This window comes from Emydura macquarii, unplaced genomic scaffold (genome assembly GCF_026122565.2).
Source record: "Emydura macquarii macquarii isolate MOO-44397 ecotype Brisbane River unplaced genomic scaffold, CSIRO-AGI_Emac_v2 contig_1146, whole genome shotgun sequence".
NCBI classification, from domain to species: Eukaryota; Metazoa; Chordata; order Testudines; family Chelidae; genus Emydura; species Emydura macquarii.
Window position 1 is genome coordinate 4,748,221 of NW_027131283.1, and position 19,898 is coordinate 4,768,118.

General features: G+C 41.3%; 1 protein-coding gene across 3 annotated transcripts in view; it reads right to left on the bottom strand.

Moving 5' to 3' along the window:
* Positions 1-539: 539 nt before the first annotated feature.
* The window catches only part of ATG5 (autophagy related 5), a 121,764-nt gene continuing 102,405 nt past the window's right edge, over positions 540-19,898 (bottom strand). For all 3 annotated transcript variants that reach the window (XM_067546537.1, XM_067546538.1, XM_067546539.1), the window contains exon 8: positions 540-1,309. In XM_067546537.1, the coding sequence (XP_067402638.1) occupies positions 1,173-1,309 (137 nt within the window). In that variant the 3' untranslated portion in view covers positions 540-1,172. The remainder of the gene's footprint in view (positions 1,310-19,898) is intronic.

A 19,898-nucleotide genomic window follows, 5' to 3' on the forward strand; every position in this document is an offset into this window, starting at 1 on the left:
AAGATGAATGCAATATAAAATAAAATTTAAAAAAAGGTAGGATCACTGTAGCAGCTGAATGACAGTGTAATAAACATTTTAAAAATTAGACCATGAGTTCCAGTAACCTACAAATGTATTTGGTAAATTAAGCAAAATCTATTGCAATGAGATTATAAAATTTTGATACTTCACAGGCTGATTGCCATGAGACCACATGAGGAAACTGAACTCACATGCAATGAGACACTAGCTCAGAAAAGGTTCAGCTTTCCAATATTCAGAATGATTCAAAATCAGTACATCTGTTTATCCATATTATGACTTAACCAACCTCTAGCCTATGGGGATAAAGAGAATGGTATGATAATCTGCAACGTTCTTTTACATTTTTGGTGATTAAACAAAAAATTATCAGAAAAATTTTTAAATCAGAAGAATGCCTCAACAGATCCTGAGTAAATTATCCTACACCATTACTATCCCACGGAAAACTGGTTTGACTGATAAACACACACCAGGGAATATTCAGTGACCAACTGCATATAAATAAAAAATACTTGTTACTTGTGTAAATGCCAAATATGCTCAGAGGTTTTATTTAAAAATCTCTCACTGCTTGTTATCAAAGTTAGACAGCTTTTATACCAATAGACATACTGTAAACGTATGAAATTCCTATTAAAGAAAGATGGGTTTACTGTAATTTGATCTTTTACAAAAAGTTACTACAAGTTATTGATAACAATTTCTCATGGTGTCTAATTTTCTAGAAAATTAAACCAATGTTTCCACTCTAACCAAAGCTGAACCCTGTCATTTTAGGAAAAACCCTTGTTTATTTGTTAATCAGAAATACAAATCAAGTGGCACATATTTCCATTTGCTTTGCAGGCTAAGAGTTTCAGCTTCATTATATTTTACAAGAAAACAGCAGACTCTCAATGGTCCTGTAAAGTCTTTCATGTCACAACTGAGGTTTAATGACGGTAGTGGAGAAAAGCAGTGGTGATGCAAACTAAGACCAACCCAATTGTCCTTATCTAGTGATGGGATCTTTTTTCCTGTTTGGCTTCCAGCAGTGAGGTTTTTCTGGTCAGGTTGCCTCCACCAAGCCTGACATAAGTAAAAGGTTGACATGCCCTGGTAAATCCAGCCTGAGCATAATCCTTATATCTGATATAGTTGATTCTTCAATCTGTAGGCTGGGGAATAATACTAATGTGAAGAAAATTATCAGGATAGCTCATATGTTCACTTAGCCACTGTACTGGTGTCTCGAGCATTGGCTCAATTCCATGAATCATCACTTGATTCTTCTTTTCTCCATCTAATGCAAAGAAAAATAAAGACCACTAATCAATAATTTCACAGTTCAAAACAGCTTTGAGTAAATTTAATTTACTATATGCTGAAAGTCATTTCAGTGATAAGGTGATTAATGGCTTGCTACTACACATTTAACTGAATGAAGAACAGGAAATATTGACATGGAGAAAGTTGAAACTGCAGTTTGCATCATTTAAAACAGAAACTTTAAGTTAAACTGAATTCTGAGAAATTCTGTTACAGTGAAATAATGAAAGTGTATTACTTACGGTTCTCTCCTACCATAATGATTTGATGTTAATAAAATTATGAAGACATCTCCATCTTCCCCAGCTAGATCTACTTAAAAATCTGCTCAAATTACATGTCCTGCTATAGTTAAGAAAAGTATAGCTATCAAAACTAAAGAACACGAGCCTCCAAGCTTAATAGTTAAACTAAATTTTTCATGCTTTTTTATGGGTTCTACTGAAACAAGTAACACATATAATAAGTCTCTCTCAAGTAATTGGAATCTATTTCAGTTATCTATTTCAAATCACTGGAATATTCCTCTGTACATTTGTTTTAGTAAGAATCACTCAATTTAAAGACTATATAGCAGCAGCAGCAAGAGTTACTCAGAAAGGTAATTGAATTAGTCCAAATTTTTTCCTATTTAATTTCATCTATTGGAATAACTATACTAGCAAGTGATTCCTAGTACAAGAGGCATATAATATAATCTAAGAATATTTCAATTCTCTTTACTTATGTTTGTCCTGAAGGATGCTTGATCCTTAAATTTAAATGATAGAACCAGCTAAAACAGTGACATGATGGCCATATGCTGAGCCAAAACTAGCTTTAAAAAAGCATGACTGATTATTTGAGTCTTGAAATAAGTTGTAAGGTAATTTGAGATCTGCTTCAAAAGACGGTTAAAAAAAAGAAACTAGGGACCTTTTACTGTTTACATGCCATACTCAGAAATCCTTATAGGAATCCATCACTGTGAAATCTGCACTCAGTGTGCACAAATGTCACTGCCTTCCCTATACATTCAGTTATTAACCTGATTGCAAACCTCCCATTTTCCCCACAGAATTAGCTACAGAAGGAACAATTGTGCCACCACAATATTTACGTAAGAGAGCAGAATCTAGGAAACGAAGGCAAAATTGCTGGCTCTGTCACGCTAAGGACTGGTTACAACATGGTTCCTAATATGAAGCATAGATAGGATCTGAACTGTGTTTTGTAACCAGGATAAAGCCTTGACAACCCTGTCATAACATGTTCTGATGGCTGGTTTACATGGGTGTCTCTGTCCTCACTAGAGTTCATGCTAGGAACAACTATGCTTGAACCTGGTTGTTGCTAACATGGTTTCACAAGCTACTAGACAGGAATCTGCTGCAAAGTATTGCATTCAAGATTACCTAAAGGGTATTATACATCCCATTTTGGTTAAAATAATTCAGTTTTAAAAAAAATAAAAACAGTGTGCCCATACAGAGAAACCATCCTGCAAAATCCTTACTAGTTTGGGTTAACCTTAGTCCTGGGTTCTACAAATGCATATGTCTGCAAGTAGTTCCACTGAATTCAAGGAACTACATATTTGCATAAATGTTTGCCGGTTTGGGGCCTTAATTGTGCACAGGGAATAAAATGGGGGTGCTGTCATTTTAAAACAAGATAATTCAGACTAATATACATTTTGATGGGCTTGAAACATTATCTGTCAAGCGGTCATCAATATATGAGGCCAATGGTACAAAATAAATTATACCTTCTACTAACCATGTGTTTATAGTGGGAAGATGGGATGCTTTTAATATAGCTAAAATAGGCATTTCTTACCAAATATTGCAACATTTTTTACAGCTTTCAAAATGCGGCTTTATTATAGCACCCTATTGGCTAGCCACTTGACTGAAGAAATTATATTTATTTTTAGAAAATCCATCTTACTCTACATTAGGTGTTATTTATCCAAGGAGGTTTTTCTGGAATGACTATTACCTTTGGACTTTGATGCACTGGTATACTGTGAGCAATCCACATAGCTTGAGGAGCAAATACATTTTGGCTTGAGTGAAAAATGAATAATGGGAGCATGACACTTAATTCCACAGACCAGTTTATAACCTATATTATTCCAAGATATTTCATCATCATAAGATTTCACTGTCATCAAAACAAATCATATAAATATTTCAGGACTCACTGCTCGTGTTTTTTATTACAAGAATGTTTAGCTGAATATTCAAAGGGGACCTTTTATACTAGTGTTACTTTAAATATACTTTATACATAAGGTCATTCTTTGTTTACATGGTTTTCTTTCCCCCTTTTTTCAAGAAAACATAAATAAGGGCTACCATTCCATGGTTTCCTCTTATTTATTTAATCAATTATAATGCAATTTGTAACACTCAAATTTCAGGAGTAACATGTCATATTCTAGATAATGCCTGCATTGCAGCACCAAGAAGTAGGGTATTGAGGAAAATGATTTTGACAGGTTTTCAATAGTAAAAGAAAAAATGCCAGAATATATGGGAAAAGCAAACTGATTTTTCATATAAATTCTCTTTGATACAGTGCAAGTATCTTCAAGTATATAATATATTGACAAAATGGCTCCACAGCCAGATATCTCTAAAAATACTAATGCATAACTACAACATCTATTTACATAGCTGTCAATCCTATCTTTTTTGTGTGTATGATTCTAATGATGATGAAATTGAAGATTAATGTTACTGGATTGAGCCAAGAAAAACAAATAGACACACAGCTGAACCTCTTTGGCTCACAGCTACTAAGACTAACACATAATAAACATTTTTCAGTCTTCAATGCTTTAATAAATAAAGATTAAAAAAAGTATGGATGTTCCACAAACTAAGAAAATTTAAGAAACTAAAACTTAAGGTTGATATATCATTGTCAAATCACTCCACTGAAAATTTTAAAAACACAAGATATAACTGTGTGAATTATTCTTTCTATCAATTTAAGACCTAATTCAGTTTCCTTACTTTGTTTATCACAAATTAACATTAAAATAATTAAAAAATTTTAAATAAATTTTCATGCATTAGTATGAACCATGGACAAAAATGGAAAACATATTACAAAATAGGTATTAGAAACTTAGCAATAAATGTTTAATGAAAAATTAATCCCCGTGTTTGTACACAGAAAATATTGTGCTGAGATCACAACATTTTTACAAAGCTATTGAGACAACAGGCAAAAACCTGTTTCACGCAGTATTTGGAAGTAACAGCCACCAAGCTAATTCTCCCTCCCGCCAACATCAAGAAAGAAGCAACACTGAAATAATGGGAATTAATTGGACACACCAAACAGTCAATACTTCAGAAGTCAATATATGCAATCAGACAGGTAAATAAGCACTGACTTGGCTTATCTGAGTCAACCTCTTGTAAATTGCCATTGGCTAATGACACTACAGCAGCAATGTCTAAGCTAAACCATCATTTATGAAATAACTATTTTCAATCTCTTACTGTCAGATGTCACAGTCCAAAAAAACCAGAGATGAATAGAGACAACACTTAAATCATAGTTATTTCAAAACATTTCTTTTAAAGGAAAACTCCAGTAATTTCAAACACTTAGATATGTAAACATTTTTAATATTATTACAGGCAACTTTGTCAGGGGGCCTTAACTATAGGAGTTGCTAACACTTTACGTAAGTCTCTGTTTTCAACTGCTTATAACTTTGCCAAACTCTAATCATTCAGGTAGAAATTTTCCATACTTGGTCTCTGCCTCAGGCTGAATTTTTCTTTTCAACCCTTTCTGAGGCTGTGGTTAAGGAAAAATACATAGTTTTGTAAATGTTACAACATTTTTTCCAACCATTTCTTTGAAGATCTTTAGTACTTCCATAATTTTGAAGAGGGACTTAAAATTGGCAGGGTGGTTGTCCTGAGCTCAGGAAAGTCTTTTGCTATCCCCATGAAAATCCACAAATCCAGATTTGGATGAGTCATAAACCTCTAACAATCTTGTTAAGAGACCTGCTGCTCAGAACATTGTATCTGCAGCAAGCATGCTACCAAGCCACATGCTGTTCTCTAAGGGTATGTCTACATTACAAGTGAAAGTGTGATTGTAGCATGGATAGACATACCAGTGCTAGCTTTAATCTAGATCAGCGGTTCTCAACCTTTTTTTCCCCGAGTACCACTCGGGTCAGGTACCACTTGACCTGCCTGTACCTGACCCGAGTACCACTCGGGAAAAAAGGAGAGGGAGACTTGCGGCGGTGGCAGGGTTTCGCGGTGGCGGCGGGTCGGGACTTTCGGCAGCGGCGGGGTTTCGCAGCAGGCTCCATGGCGGGAACACTGCCCTCCGCCGAAACCCTTCCGCCGTTTCCCCTCTTCAGCAGCACAGTTTCGCGAGGGTGGGAGGGATGGCCCTTCCGGTGCGGCGGATTTGACGGCGCGGTACGACTTGCGTACCACCCAGCCTTCTTCAGCGTACCACCGGTTGAGAACCGCTGATCTAGATAGAATGGGGAAGACCAGTGGTACAGACATGGTGACATGGGCTTCAGCATGGGCTAGCAACCAGAATACAAACCTAGTGGAGACCACGGGTACACAATCTGATTGCTAACCTATGCTGAAGCCCAGGCCATCACATCTATACTATTGTTACAACTTCACTTGCAATGTAGACATATCCTAAAAGGCTTTGGAAGATGCACAGGCAAAAGAGCAGCTGCAAAATACCCTTTTGGTCTAGGGAAAAGTGAGCTGGGCTAGGAGCCAGAAGATGACAATGAGTTCTAGTTTCTGCTCTTCTACTGACTACTATTCATATGTCTGTACAATTCTCGGTCCTCATTATTGAGAAAAGCTCCTATCTTACAAGGCAGGCAGTTTCTCTCTTTCTCCATGCCCTCATCTTATAGATGGTGTAGCATACATATAAACTACATCAGAGAATATTAGGAGTACAAAGTCAAGCACGGTACATCAGGAAATGCCAGAATTAAAGATTCTCATGTAACTTTAATTCAGCCGCCTTATATATGTATATACAATAGATGTAAGTAATCACATATTATTTGTCCTACCGGACCACTGTTCTATTTAATGCACTGGATGAACAGTTAACAGATCAAGGACTAAGGAACAGAAAGGATCATTTCTTGTGTTTAAGGCCAGGGACAAGGAACAGAAGTAGAGCTGGTTGGTAAGACAGGCTTTTTTGGCAAAATATTTTGACTGAAAACTTTATATTTGTAATCAAACTGGCACTGTGGTGCCTCATAGGAGCTGTAATTTGAGTGCTTTATACTCCCATTCTCCTCTCTGAGCAAGGCTCAGCGGTCGGACTACATCTCCCATGATGCTCCACTTTCTTCCCTCAGTGGGGGGGATGGATACATTAGTCCCTAGACATGGTGCATAACGTACACCAAGCCGAGAACCCAGCCCATGGAGAATGGGAGCATAAGGCATCTGAACTACAACTCCGATGAGCTGGCACAATAGTGTCAGTTTGATTAGAAACTTCTGCACATCTGCTTTCAGTGAAATATCAAAATTTTCCCTGGAAAGCAAGACATTGAAAAAAAAAAAAAGTGTTTTATTAAAAATCCAATTTCAAGTCAAAAACAGGTGAGAAATATTTGATCACCCCTCCTCAGGACAACAGTATTCTATTTCTGGCTCTGTCACAAACTTCCTATGTGATTCTGGGCATACGCAGAATGGGTCAAATTAAAGTGACACAGGAAATTTTAGTTTTAGGATTTCACAACTTTGAGTGTTTGAATTTGCTACTCTAACATTTTAAATGTATTTTTCTTGTACACAATATATATAAATAAAAACCTAATATATTTGACATGACAATAATTTCTAAAGTACTCTTTAGAAAAGAAAATGGTTACTTGTTTTACAGTAACTGATTCTTCAAGATGTGTTGTCCACTGTGGGTGTGCACAAGCCCAATATACTTAAGTCTGGATTATTTTGGACAACAGGGTCTGTTGGGGGCTGTCCTAAGTATCCTCATGCCTCCAACTGAGGGCATAAAGGGTATGGTGACCCAAACCTCCCTTCAGATCTTTTGCCAATACAGAATCCAGGTTTTATCAGACTTTATAGTACCAGTAAAGGGGGTTGGGTTGTAGAATATATACAGAACCACATCTCAAAGAACTAGTTACTGTAAAATAAGTAACTGTTGCTTATTTGAATGCTTTTTCCTCTATACTTCACGGTTGGTCACTTGCAAGCAGCAACACAGAACATAAGAGGTGGGTTCCAGAAATCTACCTAAACAGTTATTGTGGGACAGTCACAGCAAAATTAGCATCAGATTTTTCACCTCCGCTATGGAGTAAAGCTGGATAAACATATATATTGAACCCTAAGGATCTACCCTAAATATCTCCAGTATGGGAACATTTCTCAAAGCAATAGCAGAGGTTGTTTGTGCCTTAGTAGACTGATCTATCACCCTCAGAAGTGGGTCTATGTTACTAACTTACAACATAGCTTGATATAAATAGAGATCCAATTAGAAAGTCTCTATGCTGAAATGTCCTGTTTAAATTGGTCTCCGATTTAATAATCTACGAATAATCTGGGGATACCCTCAATGTCCTATTTATATAGGAGGAGAGTGCTCTGACATAAAAGGAATGAAGCTTTGTCACAACTTTGAGTGTGGTTCTGGGGAAAAAAGGAGGTCAATGGATGACCTGATTTAAGTAAGAGACCACTTTCAGTAAAAATTTAGGGTGAGGTCTCAATGATACCTTATTATGAAAAACTATATATGGGGGTGACAATTAGTGGAATCTGAATGTGCAATTTATGAATTGTATGAGATTATGAACTCTATCTACCTTTACCCGATTGAAACTCCATTTTGAATGTGTGAGCTAATTACCTTCTCGATGGTGTCTTTGCCTCTATGTTTGATTTAGGCTATGGCTGAGGTTGTGCTGCTGTAAACTCTCTAGTGGAGCCGCTCTAAGCCAACAGGAGAGAGCTCTCCCGTCGACTTAATTAATCCGCCCCCAATGAGTGGTGGCAGCTACGGCGGCGGGAGATCTCTCACTGTCATAGCGCTGTTCACACCAGCACTTAAGTTGGCATAAGTTACATCGCTGAAAGGGGTAGCTAATTCACACTCCTGAACAACTTAATTTATGTCGACTTAAGATGTCGTGTAACCATAGCCTGAAATTCCAAAGTGAAGTGAAAAAGGGTTGACAATAGGAGAAGTCAGGATGGCACTTTATTCAAACACAAATAACCTAGACAATAGACTGGCTTACAACCAAGAGATCTGGTTTGTCAGGGGAGCAGTTGCCAGGCAATTAAGTCACCTGAGGCGGCAGATTCAGGAGACCTGGCAAAGGAACCAGAAGGTTATAAAGGGTAGGAGCTAATCCATATGGGGTCTTCAGTCATTTCATTGGCTCCAGCTGAGGGAAGCTGCTGCAGGAGCCTGATGGGGCAGGAAGGAATCTGCCTACCTGAATTCGGATGGCCTCCCAAGGGAAGGGCGAGCTAAAGTGAAGGCATTACCTTCAGTATGTTTGTTATTTTCTATATGATCCGTACTCTCCATGTAGAAAGCAGCTATGTGTCAGAATCCTTTGCAAAGTGTCTGAGTTTCCTGTATTACATCTATCATGTGCCCCAGAAGAGTGTACCTAGGAACCCTAAGTCAAGGACAGTGCCTGGACTCTGTTCAGACTCTGGAGGCTTAAAGACACCCAGGAGCTAGTGGCTGGATCTCCTCCCAGCAGTCTGGTGAGCAGCCAAGATGCGGAGCTTAACTGGACCTGTGACAAGAGGCCCTTGCAACTCCCCTACCTTTCTGGCCAAGGTTATTATTGCCAGAAAAAGTGTTTTAATGCAGGGGTTCCCAAACCTTTTGCTGGCATGACCCCATTTTAATGAAATATTTCCTGCCAGTACCCCAGACAGCACGGAAGATGCCATTTTATAGAGAAAAATGGTGTCCTCTGCACAGCCTGACTTAATAATTATGGTGCGTACAAGGTCATGCTGCACAGAGGATGCCATTTTCAGAGCACACACCGTATATGTAAGGTCATGCTGTGCAGAGCAAAAGGCATTATCTGCATCTTAGGGATCACTGTGACCCCGTCTACTGATGGCACACCACCATTTGGGAGTGTGATCCACAGTTTGGGAACTGCTGTTTTAATAGAAAGGTGAAACAAGTAATATGTGACCAATGGCTGGAAAGATGGACCCATTAAGTCTGTGAGAATCATACTTAGATCCCAAGAAAGGGGAGGCTACTCTGACTGGGAGGTATAGCTTCATAAGGCCATTTAAGAATCTGGCTACTAGAGGGTGTGAAAACACGGAATAACCCTGAACTGGAGGGTGGAAAGCAGAGATGAGTGCTATGTGAACCCTCAGGGAGCTCACTAACACTCCAGAGTTCTTTGAAGTATGGCTGATATCTGTACCAGGGATGGAGGTAACTGGCATTGTTGACCCAAGCCATAAATATCTTCCATTTAGCAGCATAAATATTCTTTCAAGTCTTTTCTATTGTGAATTAAGATGTTTTGTACTTCAGATGAACAGATTTTCTTCACAGAAGTTAACCAGACAGCATCCATGCCATGAGATGTAGGAAACGTGGATTCAGATGGAGGTTTGATCACATCAGGTTTGATCCCCTGGGAGGCTAATATGAGGGGGGAAAGGAATCCAAGAGAGCTGGCTGTATTTTAAAGAAACCTTAAAGAGGATGCAGGAACAAACAATCCCGATGTGCAGAAAGAATAGCAACTATGGTAGGCGCCCAGCTTGGCTTAACAAAGAAGTCTTTGGTGAGCTTAAACACAAAAAAGAAGCTTACACGAAATGGAAGCTTGATCAGATGACTAGGGAAGATTATAAAAATACTGCTCGAACATGCAGGAATGAAATCAGGAAGGCCAAAGCGCAAATGGAGTTGCAGCTAGCAAGGAATGTGAAGGGGAACAAGAAGGGTTTCTACAGGTATGTTACCAACAAGAAGAAGATTAGGGCAAGTGTGGGCCCCTTACAGAATGGGGAAGGCAACCTGGTGACAGAGGATGTGGAGAAAGCTGAGGTACTCAATGCCTTTTTTGCCTCTGTCTTCACAGAGAAAGTGAGCTCCCAGCCTACTGCACTGGGCAGCACAGAATGGGGAGAAGTGAATATCCCTCAGTGCTGAAGGAACAGGTTCAGGACTATTTAGAAAGACTGGACATACACAAGTCCATGGGGCCAAATGCAATGCATCCGAGGGTGCTGAGGGAATTGGCTGTTGTGATCAGAGCCATTGGCTATTATCTTTGAAAGCTTGTGGCAACTGGGGGAGGTCCCTGATGACTGGAAAAAGGCAAACAGTGCCCATTTTCAAGAAAGTGAAGAAAGAGGATCCAGGGAACCACAAACCAGTCAGCCTCACCTCAATCCCTGGAAAAATCATGGAGCAGGTCCTCAAAGAATCCATTTTAAGGCACCTGGCAGAGAGGAAGGTGATCAGGAACAGTCAACATGGATTCATTGAGGGCAAGTCATGTCTGACCAACCTGATTGCCTTCCGTGAAGATGTGACTGGCTCTGTGGATGTGGGGAAAGCGGTGGACGTGATATATCTTGACTTTAGCAAAGCTTCTGATACAGTCTCCCATAGTATTCTTATCAGCAAGTTAAAGAAACATGAGTTGGATGATTGGACTATAAAATGGATAGAGAGCTGGCTAGGGCATAAGGCTCAACGGGTAGTGATCAATGGCTCCATGTCTAGTTGGCAGCCGGTAACAAGCGGAGTGCCCCAGGGGTCGGTCCTGGGCTGGTTTTGTTCAACATCTTCATTAATGATCTGGAGGATGGGGTAGATTGCACCCTCAGCAAGTTTGCAGATGACACTAAGCAAGGGGGAGTGGTAGATACCCTGGAAGGTAGGGGTAGGATATAGAGTGACCTAGACAAATTAGAGGATTGGGCCAAAAGAAATCTGATGAGGTTCAACAAGGACAAGTGCAGAGTCCTGCACCTAGGATGGAAGAATCCCATGCACAGCTACAGACTGGGGACCGATGGGTTAGGCAGCAGTTCTGCAGAAAAGGACCTGGGGGTTACAGTGGATAAGAAGCTGGATCTGAGTCAGCAGTGTGCCCTGGTTGTCAAGAAGGCTAATAGCATATTGGGGGCTGCATTAGTAGGAGCACTGCCAGCAGATCAAGGGAAGTGTTTATTCCCCTCTATTCGGCATTGGTGAGGCTGCATTTGGAGTACTGTGTCCAGTTTTGAGTCCCCCACTACAAAAAGGATGATCACTACAAAAAGGATCTAGCCCAGTATCCCGTCTTCTGACAATGGCCAATGCCAGGTGCTTCAGAGTGACTGAACAGAACAAGTAACCATCAAGTGATCCATCCCATCCTAGAATTTGAGAGCTGCAAATCAGTTGTTTGGATCTATGGTTGGAATTATTGAAGCCACAGTCACCATCGTGAACTTGAAGGTGATCATTTGTCTCTGATCCAGTATAGGACACCAGCAGTCTTTTTGTGAATCAGAAAGTAATGAGAATCAAACCCTTTTCCCCTGTGCTCTTGAGGAACTTTATCCACTGCTTTGAGATTTAGAAGTGATTGCACCTACTGATGTAGGATGCTCAGGAGACAAGGTTCCAGAAGAGGGATGGAGAAGGTGGGTGGGAGGGGTTCTCAAACTAAATGGAATAACCTACCTCCTGATTTACAGGACCCAGTGGTCCACAGTGATGGTGGTCCAGAATCCACAGAAATTAAAAATGATTCCCAAATTGAGGGGATATAACTGGAAGATTCAAAAGAATTTGCATGCTGCTCCCAATCAACAAAACAAATCTGTTGCCTTGATGATGATGAAGACTAACAAAGCTTCCTTGTGAGGTGGAGAAGGGTATTTCACCCTGGAAAGGGAAGCAAACGTTGGTCTTCAGGTGTGGTACATTCTCCCACAGGGCCGAAGAAGACCAAGGATGTTGACAGGTGTAAGGGGCAGGTGACCAAAGGGAAGGATACCAAGGAGTAGAATCCCTCTGAGCTTCTTTGCCTAAGCCAATAAAACTCAGCTATTGACTCCCTTTCATTTTGAAATAAATTCCCTGGAGCCTCAGAGGAAAAGCGTAGCACAAGGCCCAAAGAGTCCCTCTAGTACTGATCTCAGAACCAGCTCCCTCAGTACCCCTTAAATCAACTGGTATCAACCTCTTGGCACTGAGGCCCCCAAGAAATGATATCTGGTACCATCTACACTGGTATCAATGCCATCTACTCAGCTATCCTCAGCAACAACATACTTGAGACAAAAATCCTATATGGTGTTCAAAGACCTACTGTGCCTCTTTGTTAGTGGACTCTCCATTATCAGAAGTGATGAAACTACCTCCTACGGCATCAGCGGTATTGACCAAAGCAGTCTAATGGCAATCCTGGCACACCAGCTGATACCGCTCCTCCTCTTGGAGAGAACTACTCATTTACCTCCTCAGGCTGTAAGGGTAGTAGGAAGGCTTATTAACAGTGCTTTAACTTCTTCTTTATTCCTGCGTGTTCAAAAAAAATTTTTTAGTAGTGGTAGCTACAATAGAAGTTAACCTAGAACCAAACGTAACTGTTTAATGTTTTAGATGTTAAATAAGTGTTTTAGAATTTCTTATATTTGTTGGGCCCAAGACAACACCCTACCGACACAACAGTCGGCAACACAATTTCATGCACATACCATTTAAAAAAATTTTTTTTTCCACAAAATCTTTTCTTATATCCCTTCTCTCACAAGTATGGAATCTCTCCCCTAAACTTATGCTGCCCTAGCTATTAGTCCTGGATCACTGACAGAATTAGATGTCCAATAATTTGCAAAGCATCAGGATAAAAAATGGAAGCTTTATACCCTAGATACCTAGGAATCTCTCCCAAACCATCACAGTGGGAAACATCACTTGTTTCAAGCCTGACTAGAACATAATTTAACAGACCTTAACGACAACATCATTTTTGAGGGGGGAGGGGAACTGTTTAGATTTTTATAATATTTATAAAAACAATTTTTGTGCAACTGTTGGTATAGATAGAAGAAATGATGAGATGATGTGGTAATGTTTTATTAGCACCAGTTTGTGAGGACATATATTGCTTCCTCATTTTCAACAATATGGGTTATCCTAAACAAACTCAAAGAAATAAAACCGCTCATACCATCATGTCATTAAATATTTTCTATGAATACATACACAAAAATACACACACACACACACACACACACACACACACACACACACACACACACACACACTCTTCAAGAATGCTGGTAAGGACTTCATTTTTGAACTTTCATATTCTTAACCCCAATTATTTAAAACATTTAAAATCATGGATACATGCATGCTTTAATTCTAATGGGTATATTTTATTATGTACTTTTCAGCTAATCAACTGATGATGACCATTTGTAATAAGATGGAAAACTGGATGGATTACTTGTGTTGCTAGCTAAATGAAAATACAGCAAATGGTGACAGGCTTACTTATTTTCATCAAAGCAGAATAACTGGCTAGTTTATCTTCAAGGGTTAATAAACTTTTTAGAGCAGGACATTCAAAAGTAATTATAGTAATAGGTTAAAAACGTTTGCCTGCAAGGTGTTAGGAAATTTATACAGAGCAAAAGCCTAATGGTTACCATGTCATGTTTGTATCTTTTCATATTTAACTGGAGAAAAAATAAGCTGATTTGCCATTTTTTGCTACACTGTATTACATACAATACTGTTCTATATTCCTTAACAAGTTATTAAATTGACAAGCAAAATAGAACAGCAAATGGAGATGAGCTATTCAATTAACCTAAGAGAATCTGGAAAGTTTTGTTCTGTGTCTGACAAATTCTTTAACCTTTGTAAAAATCCAGCTAATTGAATCCATTGATGTGAAAACCACAGGCTGAAGTCTGCACTGCATACATCATGCTGAAGGATTTCTGCCTCAGCCATGGCGGTAATAGTCACTGAGGTCAGGTCAAAGAGGGTTAAACTAAGTCAGGATATAGCAAAAGGAATACATCAAACACTGATTTTAAAAGGGCAATTAATCTTAGACAGAAATGCTTCCTGGGGAATGAGATCTCAATCTTAAGAGCACACTACATGATGTAGCAGTAAAAATGTACATATACAAGCTTAGCGAGCTTTCATCCTGTGATCACAAACAGAAGGGGAGTGCTGTTTATCAGAGAAATTCAAACCCTTTCTAAAATACTTACATTAACTTCTTCCGGGACTGAACTTATTGGGAAATAAATGCCTTAATAAATATATAATATAGTTTGCACACACACACACACAAGTACCATTTTCTGTATATGAACTGTATTTTTGCTCAGCTACTGCCTGAAAATATTTACTAAACTCTTCAATGGCAAAATTATTCCAGTTATTCCTGAGAATTTAAGAAAGGGTGGGTGGAGAGGCATACGGTACTTGTATTAGAGACCAATGGTAGCTGCTCCATAGTTAAGGTTCCAAATGAGTTTTCATAATAAGCCTCACTTTGGTACCTACACTCCCTTTTTAAATCTCCCCCAAAATCAGCTTAGAAGTTAGTAGTTAGATACAGATTTGAGGTGAATCAGATAAAGGGTTCATGACTGATACCGTAAAAACAAAGCTGTTCACTTAAAGCATTCAAACAGTAATGTTTTTGCCATTTTTTTGTAGCAAAAAAAGGAAGAAAAATACAAATAAGTGATAAAACTTAGTTCACTGAACTCTTGTAGCAGGCATTTACGTATGCAAAATGTAACAGGATTACAAATCAAATTTGAAAAGTTAATATTTTTAATTTGTAATATTAGGAGTCATTAGCTATAGCAAGCTTAATACAGGATATCAAATGACTGCTTGAGATGTTAGCTTTGAAGTAAAGAGAAGTGTCTAGCCTTTTTTCAGAGAAATAGACCTCAGAAAGTAAGCCTATCATGAAAAAGGCCTGTTAAGGAAGGAGAATTTTTCCACAAAAATGAAGTTAATCAGATAAGCTATTAGTAAACAGATACTTAAGAGGTAGTGGTATTCAGAGTTAGAAAATTCTGCTAGACCATAGGTTAAGAAGAAAGTGAGAGACAATAAAAGCTATGTTAAGTGGATTAATCTATTCCATGGTAGTGATGAGGATGTTACCTGCTCTCTCCATTTCCCCTGTGCTCCTCTTTTTCCTGGACTTTCCCTTCTCCTACTGATTTCCTACCATAAGGGGCTTACTTCCTATGATGTTTAGGGGCTCTGCAAAATGGGAGCATTTAGGGGATGTAGAAGGGGAGCAGTGAGAAAAGGAGAAAGAGGAGGTAAGCAGAAAAGGAAGCATGAGGGTCAACATCAAGGGGTGCATTGCACTCTATAGACACTTTAAGGGGCCTATCATCCGACAGATTCCCTCCCCAAACCTTGCTGGGGCCTCAATTCCCATATCATGCTGCAAGCTTTGCATCTTTTCTGGAGGCTCCTCCTCTACAAGCCTTATAGGCTTGCTGCCTTCTCCCAAAAACTTCAGTAGGTTCATTGGAAAATCCTTCACAACCACCCTTCCCCAACTGTAATCCTTTGAGGCACAATGGTGTAATATAGAGTTTTCAAACTTTTCAGGGTAGCAACTCCTCATTCAAAGTAAAAAACTGTCAGCCCCCCCTTTACATTTTATATTTTTATAGCAAACGTATCAGTGATAACAATGCTAAACCTACATAAAATTTATTTGCATGTGTTTTGAAAGGCTGACAGAGAATATTTGATCTTGACAAGTAAGGGTGTGTGCAGGGAGTAGGGGAGAGAGATTTGCTTTACATTGTCATACAATTTTCAACACTTCACAATCACCCTGATTAACTTTCATGACCACACTGAAGGTCACACCCTACCACTTGAGAAACATTGGCCTACCAGATAGGGCAGTAGGCTGGGACTCAGAGGATCTGGGTTCTATTTCTATTCCTACCTGCTGTGTAATCTTTGATAAGTCACATCACCTCTCTGTGCTTCAATTACTCCTCCCTCCTTTCTCTTGTCTATTTTAACTGTAAGCTATTTAGGACAGGGATTGCACATCTGTACAGCACAAAAGGGTCCCAGTCTTAGTTGGGGCTTCTGGAAACTACTATAATAGACAAATAATAATTAGTGCTGGACAGAAAAAACTCTGAAACAGGTTTGCAGGAATTTGTCAAAATAAAAATGTCCCGTCAAGACAGTTTGATTTTAACAAAGTTCCTTTGAAAACCAGGTAGGGCTCTGATAAAACCCTGCCTGTTTCCCTGCCAGCTTACCCACCCAGTTCCTTAACCGCAGGTGTCCAGGCTCTGCAGTTCCAGGGCAGTCACCAGGTAGATTCCTTCAAAACAAAGGCTCCATCTCCTTTCACAGAGAATTTCAAAGTTTTAGATTTTTATTCCAGTTTGGAATGAAACTAAATTATGAAATAGCTAAATCTTCTTGAAATGGAATATGTATCTCCGCCCAGCTCTAATAACATACGGTTTGGCAGATCATGTGCCTGAATAAAGTCACTGGCCCTCTAACAAGCTTAACCAGAATAGGCTGGAGACTGACAATAAGAAAACATATTGGGTGGCCGACAATACAATTTAGCTCAGGATTAAATAAGATTCCTAAGACCTGTCAAGGGGATGCTCTGAGGCACTCCATTCTAAACTTCTCAACTCTCCAACTCCCCTTTGTCTTGTGCATAAGCACATACTTCTGAAATACTCCTAAACTCCATAGAAAGGGAAAAACAAGGTTACCTGCCAGTAACTGATGTTCTTCGAGATGTGTTGCTCATGTCCAACCACTCCGTACATGGTTACCCGGAACTTTTTTCCCCTTAGCAGATCCTGTAGGGCTACCTCCGGTGCCCCCTGGAGCTCCGCGCATATGCCGTGGTATATGAGGCGCTGCCGGCCCTACGACCCCTCAGTCCCTTCTTTCTGCCAACTCTGGCAGCAGGGATGGAGGGTGGGTTGTGGAATGAACATGAGCAACATATCCTGAAGAACATCAGTTACTGGTAAGTAAACTTGGTTTCTTCTTCGAGTGCTTGCTCATGTCCATTCCACTATAGGTGACTAACAAGCAATACATTTGGAGGTGGGTCGGAGTTACCAGTGAGCTGCCCTCAGCACCGCTCTGCCGAATCCCACGTCCTCTCTCATTTGCTGGATGATGGCGTAGTGGGACGTGAAGGTATGCACCGACGACCAGGTGGCAGCTTTGCAGATGTCCTGCAAGAGCATTCTTTCCAGGAAGTCTGTAGATGAGGCTTGAGCTCTGGTTGAGTGCACTGTGATGGTTCCTGCTCGTAGCAGAACTTGATGCATGATGTAATCCACGAGAAAATGTAATCCACGAGGAAATGTGCTGGGTGAAGACAGGTGAGCCTTTCATCCAGTCGGCCGCTGTGACGAAGAGCTGCGTTGATTTCCGGAACAGCTTTGTACACTCGATGTAAAAGTCCAGGGCTCGTCTCAGATCCAGCAAATGCCATCTCCTCTCCTTCTCTGAACCATGAGGTTTGGGAAAAAACACGAGGAGAAAAATATCTTGGTTGCAATTAAATTGGGAAACCACCTTGGATAGGAAGGCTGGATGTGGCCTCAGCTGGATCTTGTCCTTATAGAATAAGTATAAGCGGGCTCCGAGGTCAAGGCCCTAATCTCGGAGACCCTCCTGGCTGAGGTAATGGCCACCAGGAAGGCTACCTTCCATGAAAGCAGGAGTAGAGGACAGGAAGTCATGGGTTTGAAGGGGGGCCCCATGCGTCTTGAGAGGACCAGGTTGAGATCCCAAGGAGGCACCGGGTCACGGACCTGCGGATAAAGTCTCTCCACCCCTTTGAGGAACCTAACTGACATGGGATGAGAGAACAGCGATTTCCCCTCTAGCGGCTGATGGAAAGCAGAAATGGCCACCAGGTGAACCTTCAATGAGGCCAGTGCCAGACCCTGGAGCTTTAGCTGGAGCAGGTACTCCAGGATCACCTGTATAGGCGAGAGACTGGGCAGAATATCCCAGGACTCTGCCCAACAGGTAAACCGTCTCCACTTAGTCCAATACACGACCTGTGTGGAAGGTTTCCTGCTGCCAAGCACGACTTGCTGGACCTGTACCGAGCAGGCTCTCTCCCTCCGTCAGCCACAGAGCCTTCAGGCCGTAAGGTGCAGGGAGCACAGGTCTGGGTGCAAGAGGTGACCGTGATCCTGGGATAGAAGGTCATGCTGCCTCAGGAGCTCCAGGAGTGGGACGATCGAAAGGTTCAGCAGCATGCTAAACCAGTACTGTCTTGGCCAGCCGGAGCAATGAGTATAACGTTCGCCCTGTCCCTCTTTATTTTCAGCAAGACCTTGGGTAGAAGCGGAATGGGCGGAAACGCATACATGAGGGCCCCCGTCCAGTCCATGAGCAACGTGTCGGAAATCGACCCAGTCTCGTGACCCCGGAGTGAACAGAACCTTGGACATCGTGTTCCAGGCCGACGCAAATAGGTCCAGTTGGGGAATACCCCACTTCTGGAAGATCACAGCCACCACCTCTGGGTGCAATGACCAATCGTGGTGGGGTAGAAATGACCTACTGAGGCGATCCATCTCATCATTCCTCACTCCCGGGAGGTGAGAGGCAGTCAAGTGGAAATCGTGCCTCACGGCAAAGTCCCACAGACGAATAGCTTCCTTGCAGAGGGCCAAGGAGTGCACTCCCCCCGCCTGTTTATGTAAAACATGGCTGCAGTGTTGTCTGTCAGCACCTGCACCACTCTGCCTGTCAGAAATCGGAGGAACACCTTGCACGCTAGGCAACTGGCCCTCAGCTCCTTCACGTTGATGTGCAGGAGCCTCTCCTCCCCAGACCAGAACCCCTGAGTGCCTAGGTTGGCGCTGATGTGGGCTCCCCATCCTACAGCCAACACGTTGGAAATTAGGGTGACTGACGGAACCACTTCCCTGTACGGAACGCCCTGCATCACTGCCCTGGGAGTCCACCACCAGTTTAGGGAGGCTAAGATGGGCGGGGGGGAACTGTGTGGGTGTCTGCTCGGCACATATACTGAGGCCAACCATGCCTGAAGTGGTCTGAGCCTCAGGAGAACTAGTCTCGCTACGTACGTGCAGGCCGCCATGTGGCCTAACAGCTATAGGCAGTGCCTGGCTGTTGTCGTGGGGCATCGATGCAGCTGGGAGATGATAGAGACCATCGCCTCAAAACGTGGCTGAGGCAGGAAGACTCTGGCCTGGGAAGCATCCAGGGTGGCCCCAATGAATTTTGTATGTTGCACTGGAGTTAGTGTGGGCTTCTGCTTGTTTATGAACAGTCCCACCCTGCTGCATGTGGAGCAAGTGAGGGTCACGCTCTCCTGCACTTGGGACCTGGACCTGCCCCTGATCAGCCAATCATCTAGGTAAGGAAAAATTTGCACATCCTTTCGTCTCAGGTGGGCAGCCACTACCACCATGCACTTGCTGAACACCCTGGGAGCTGAAGAT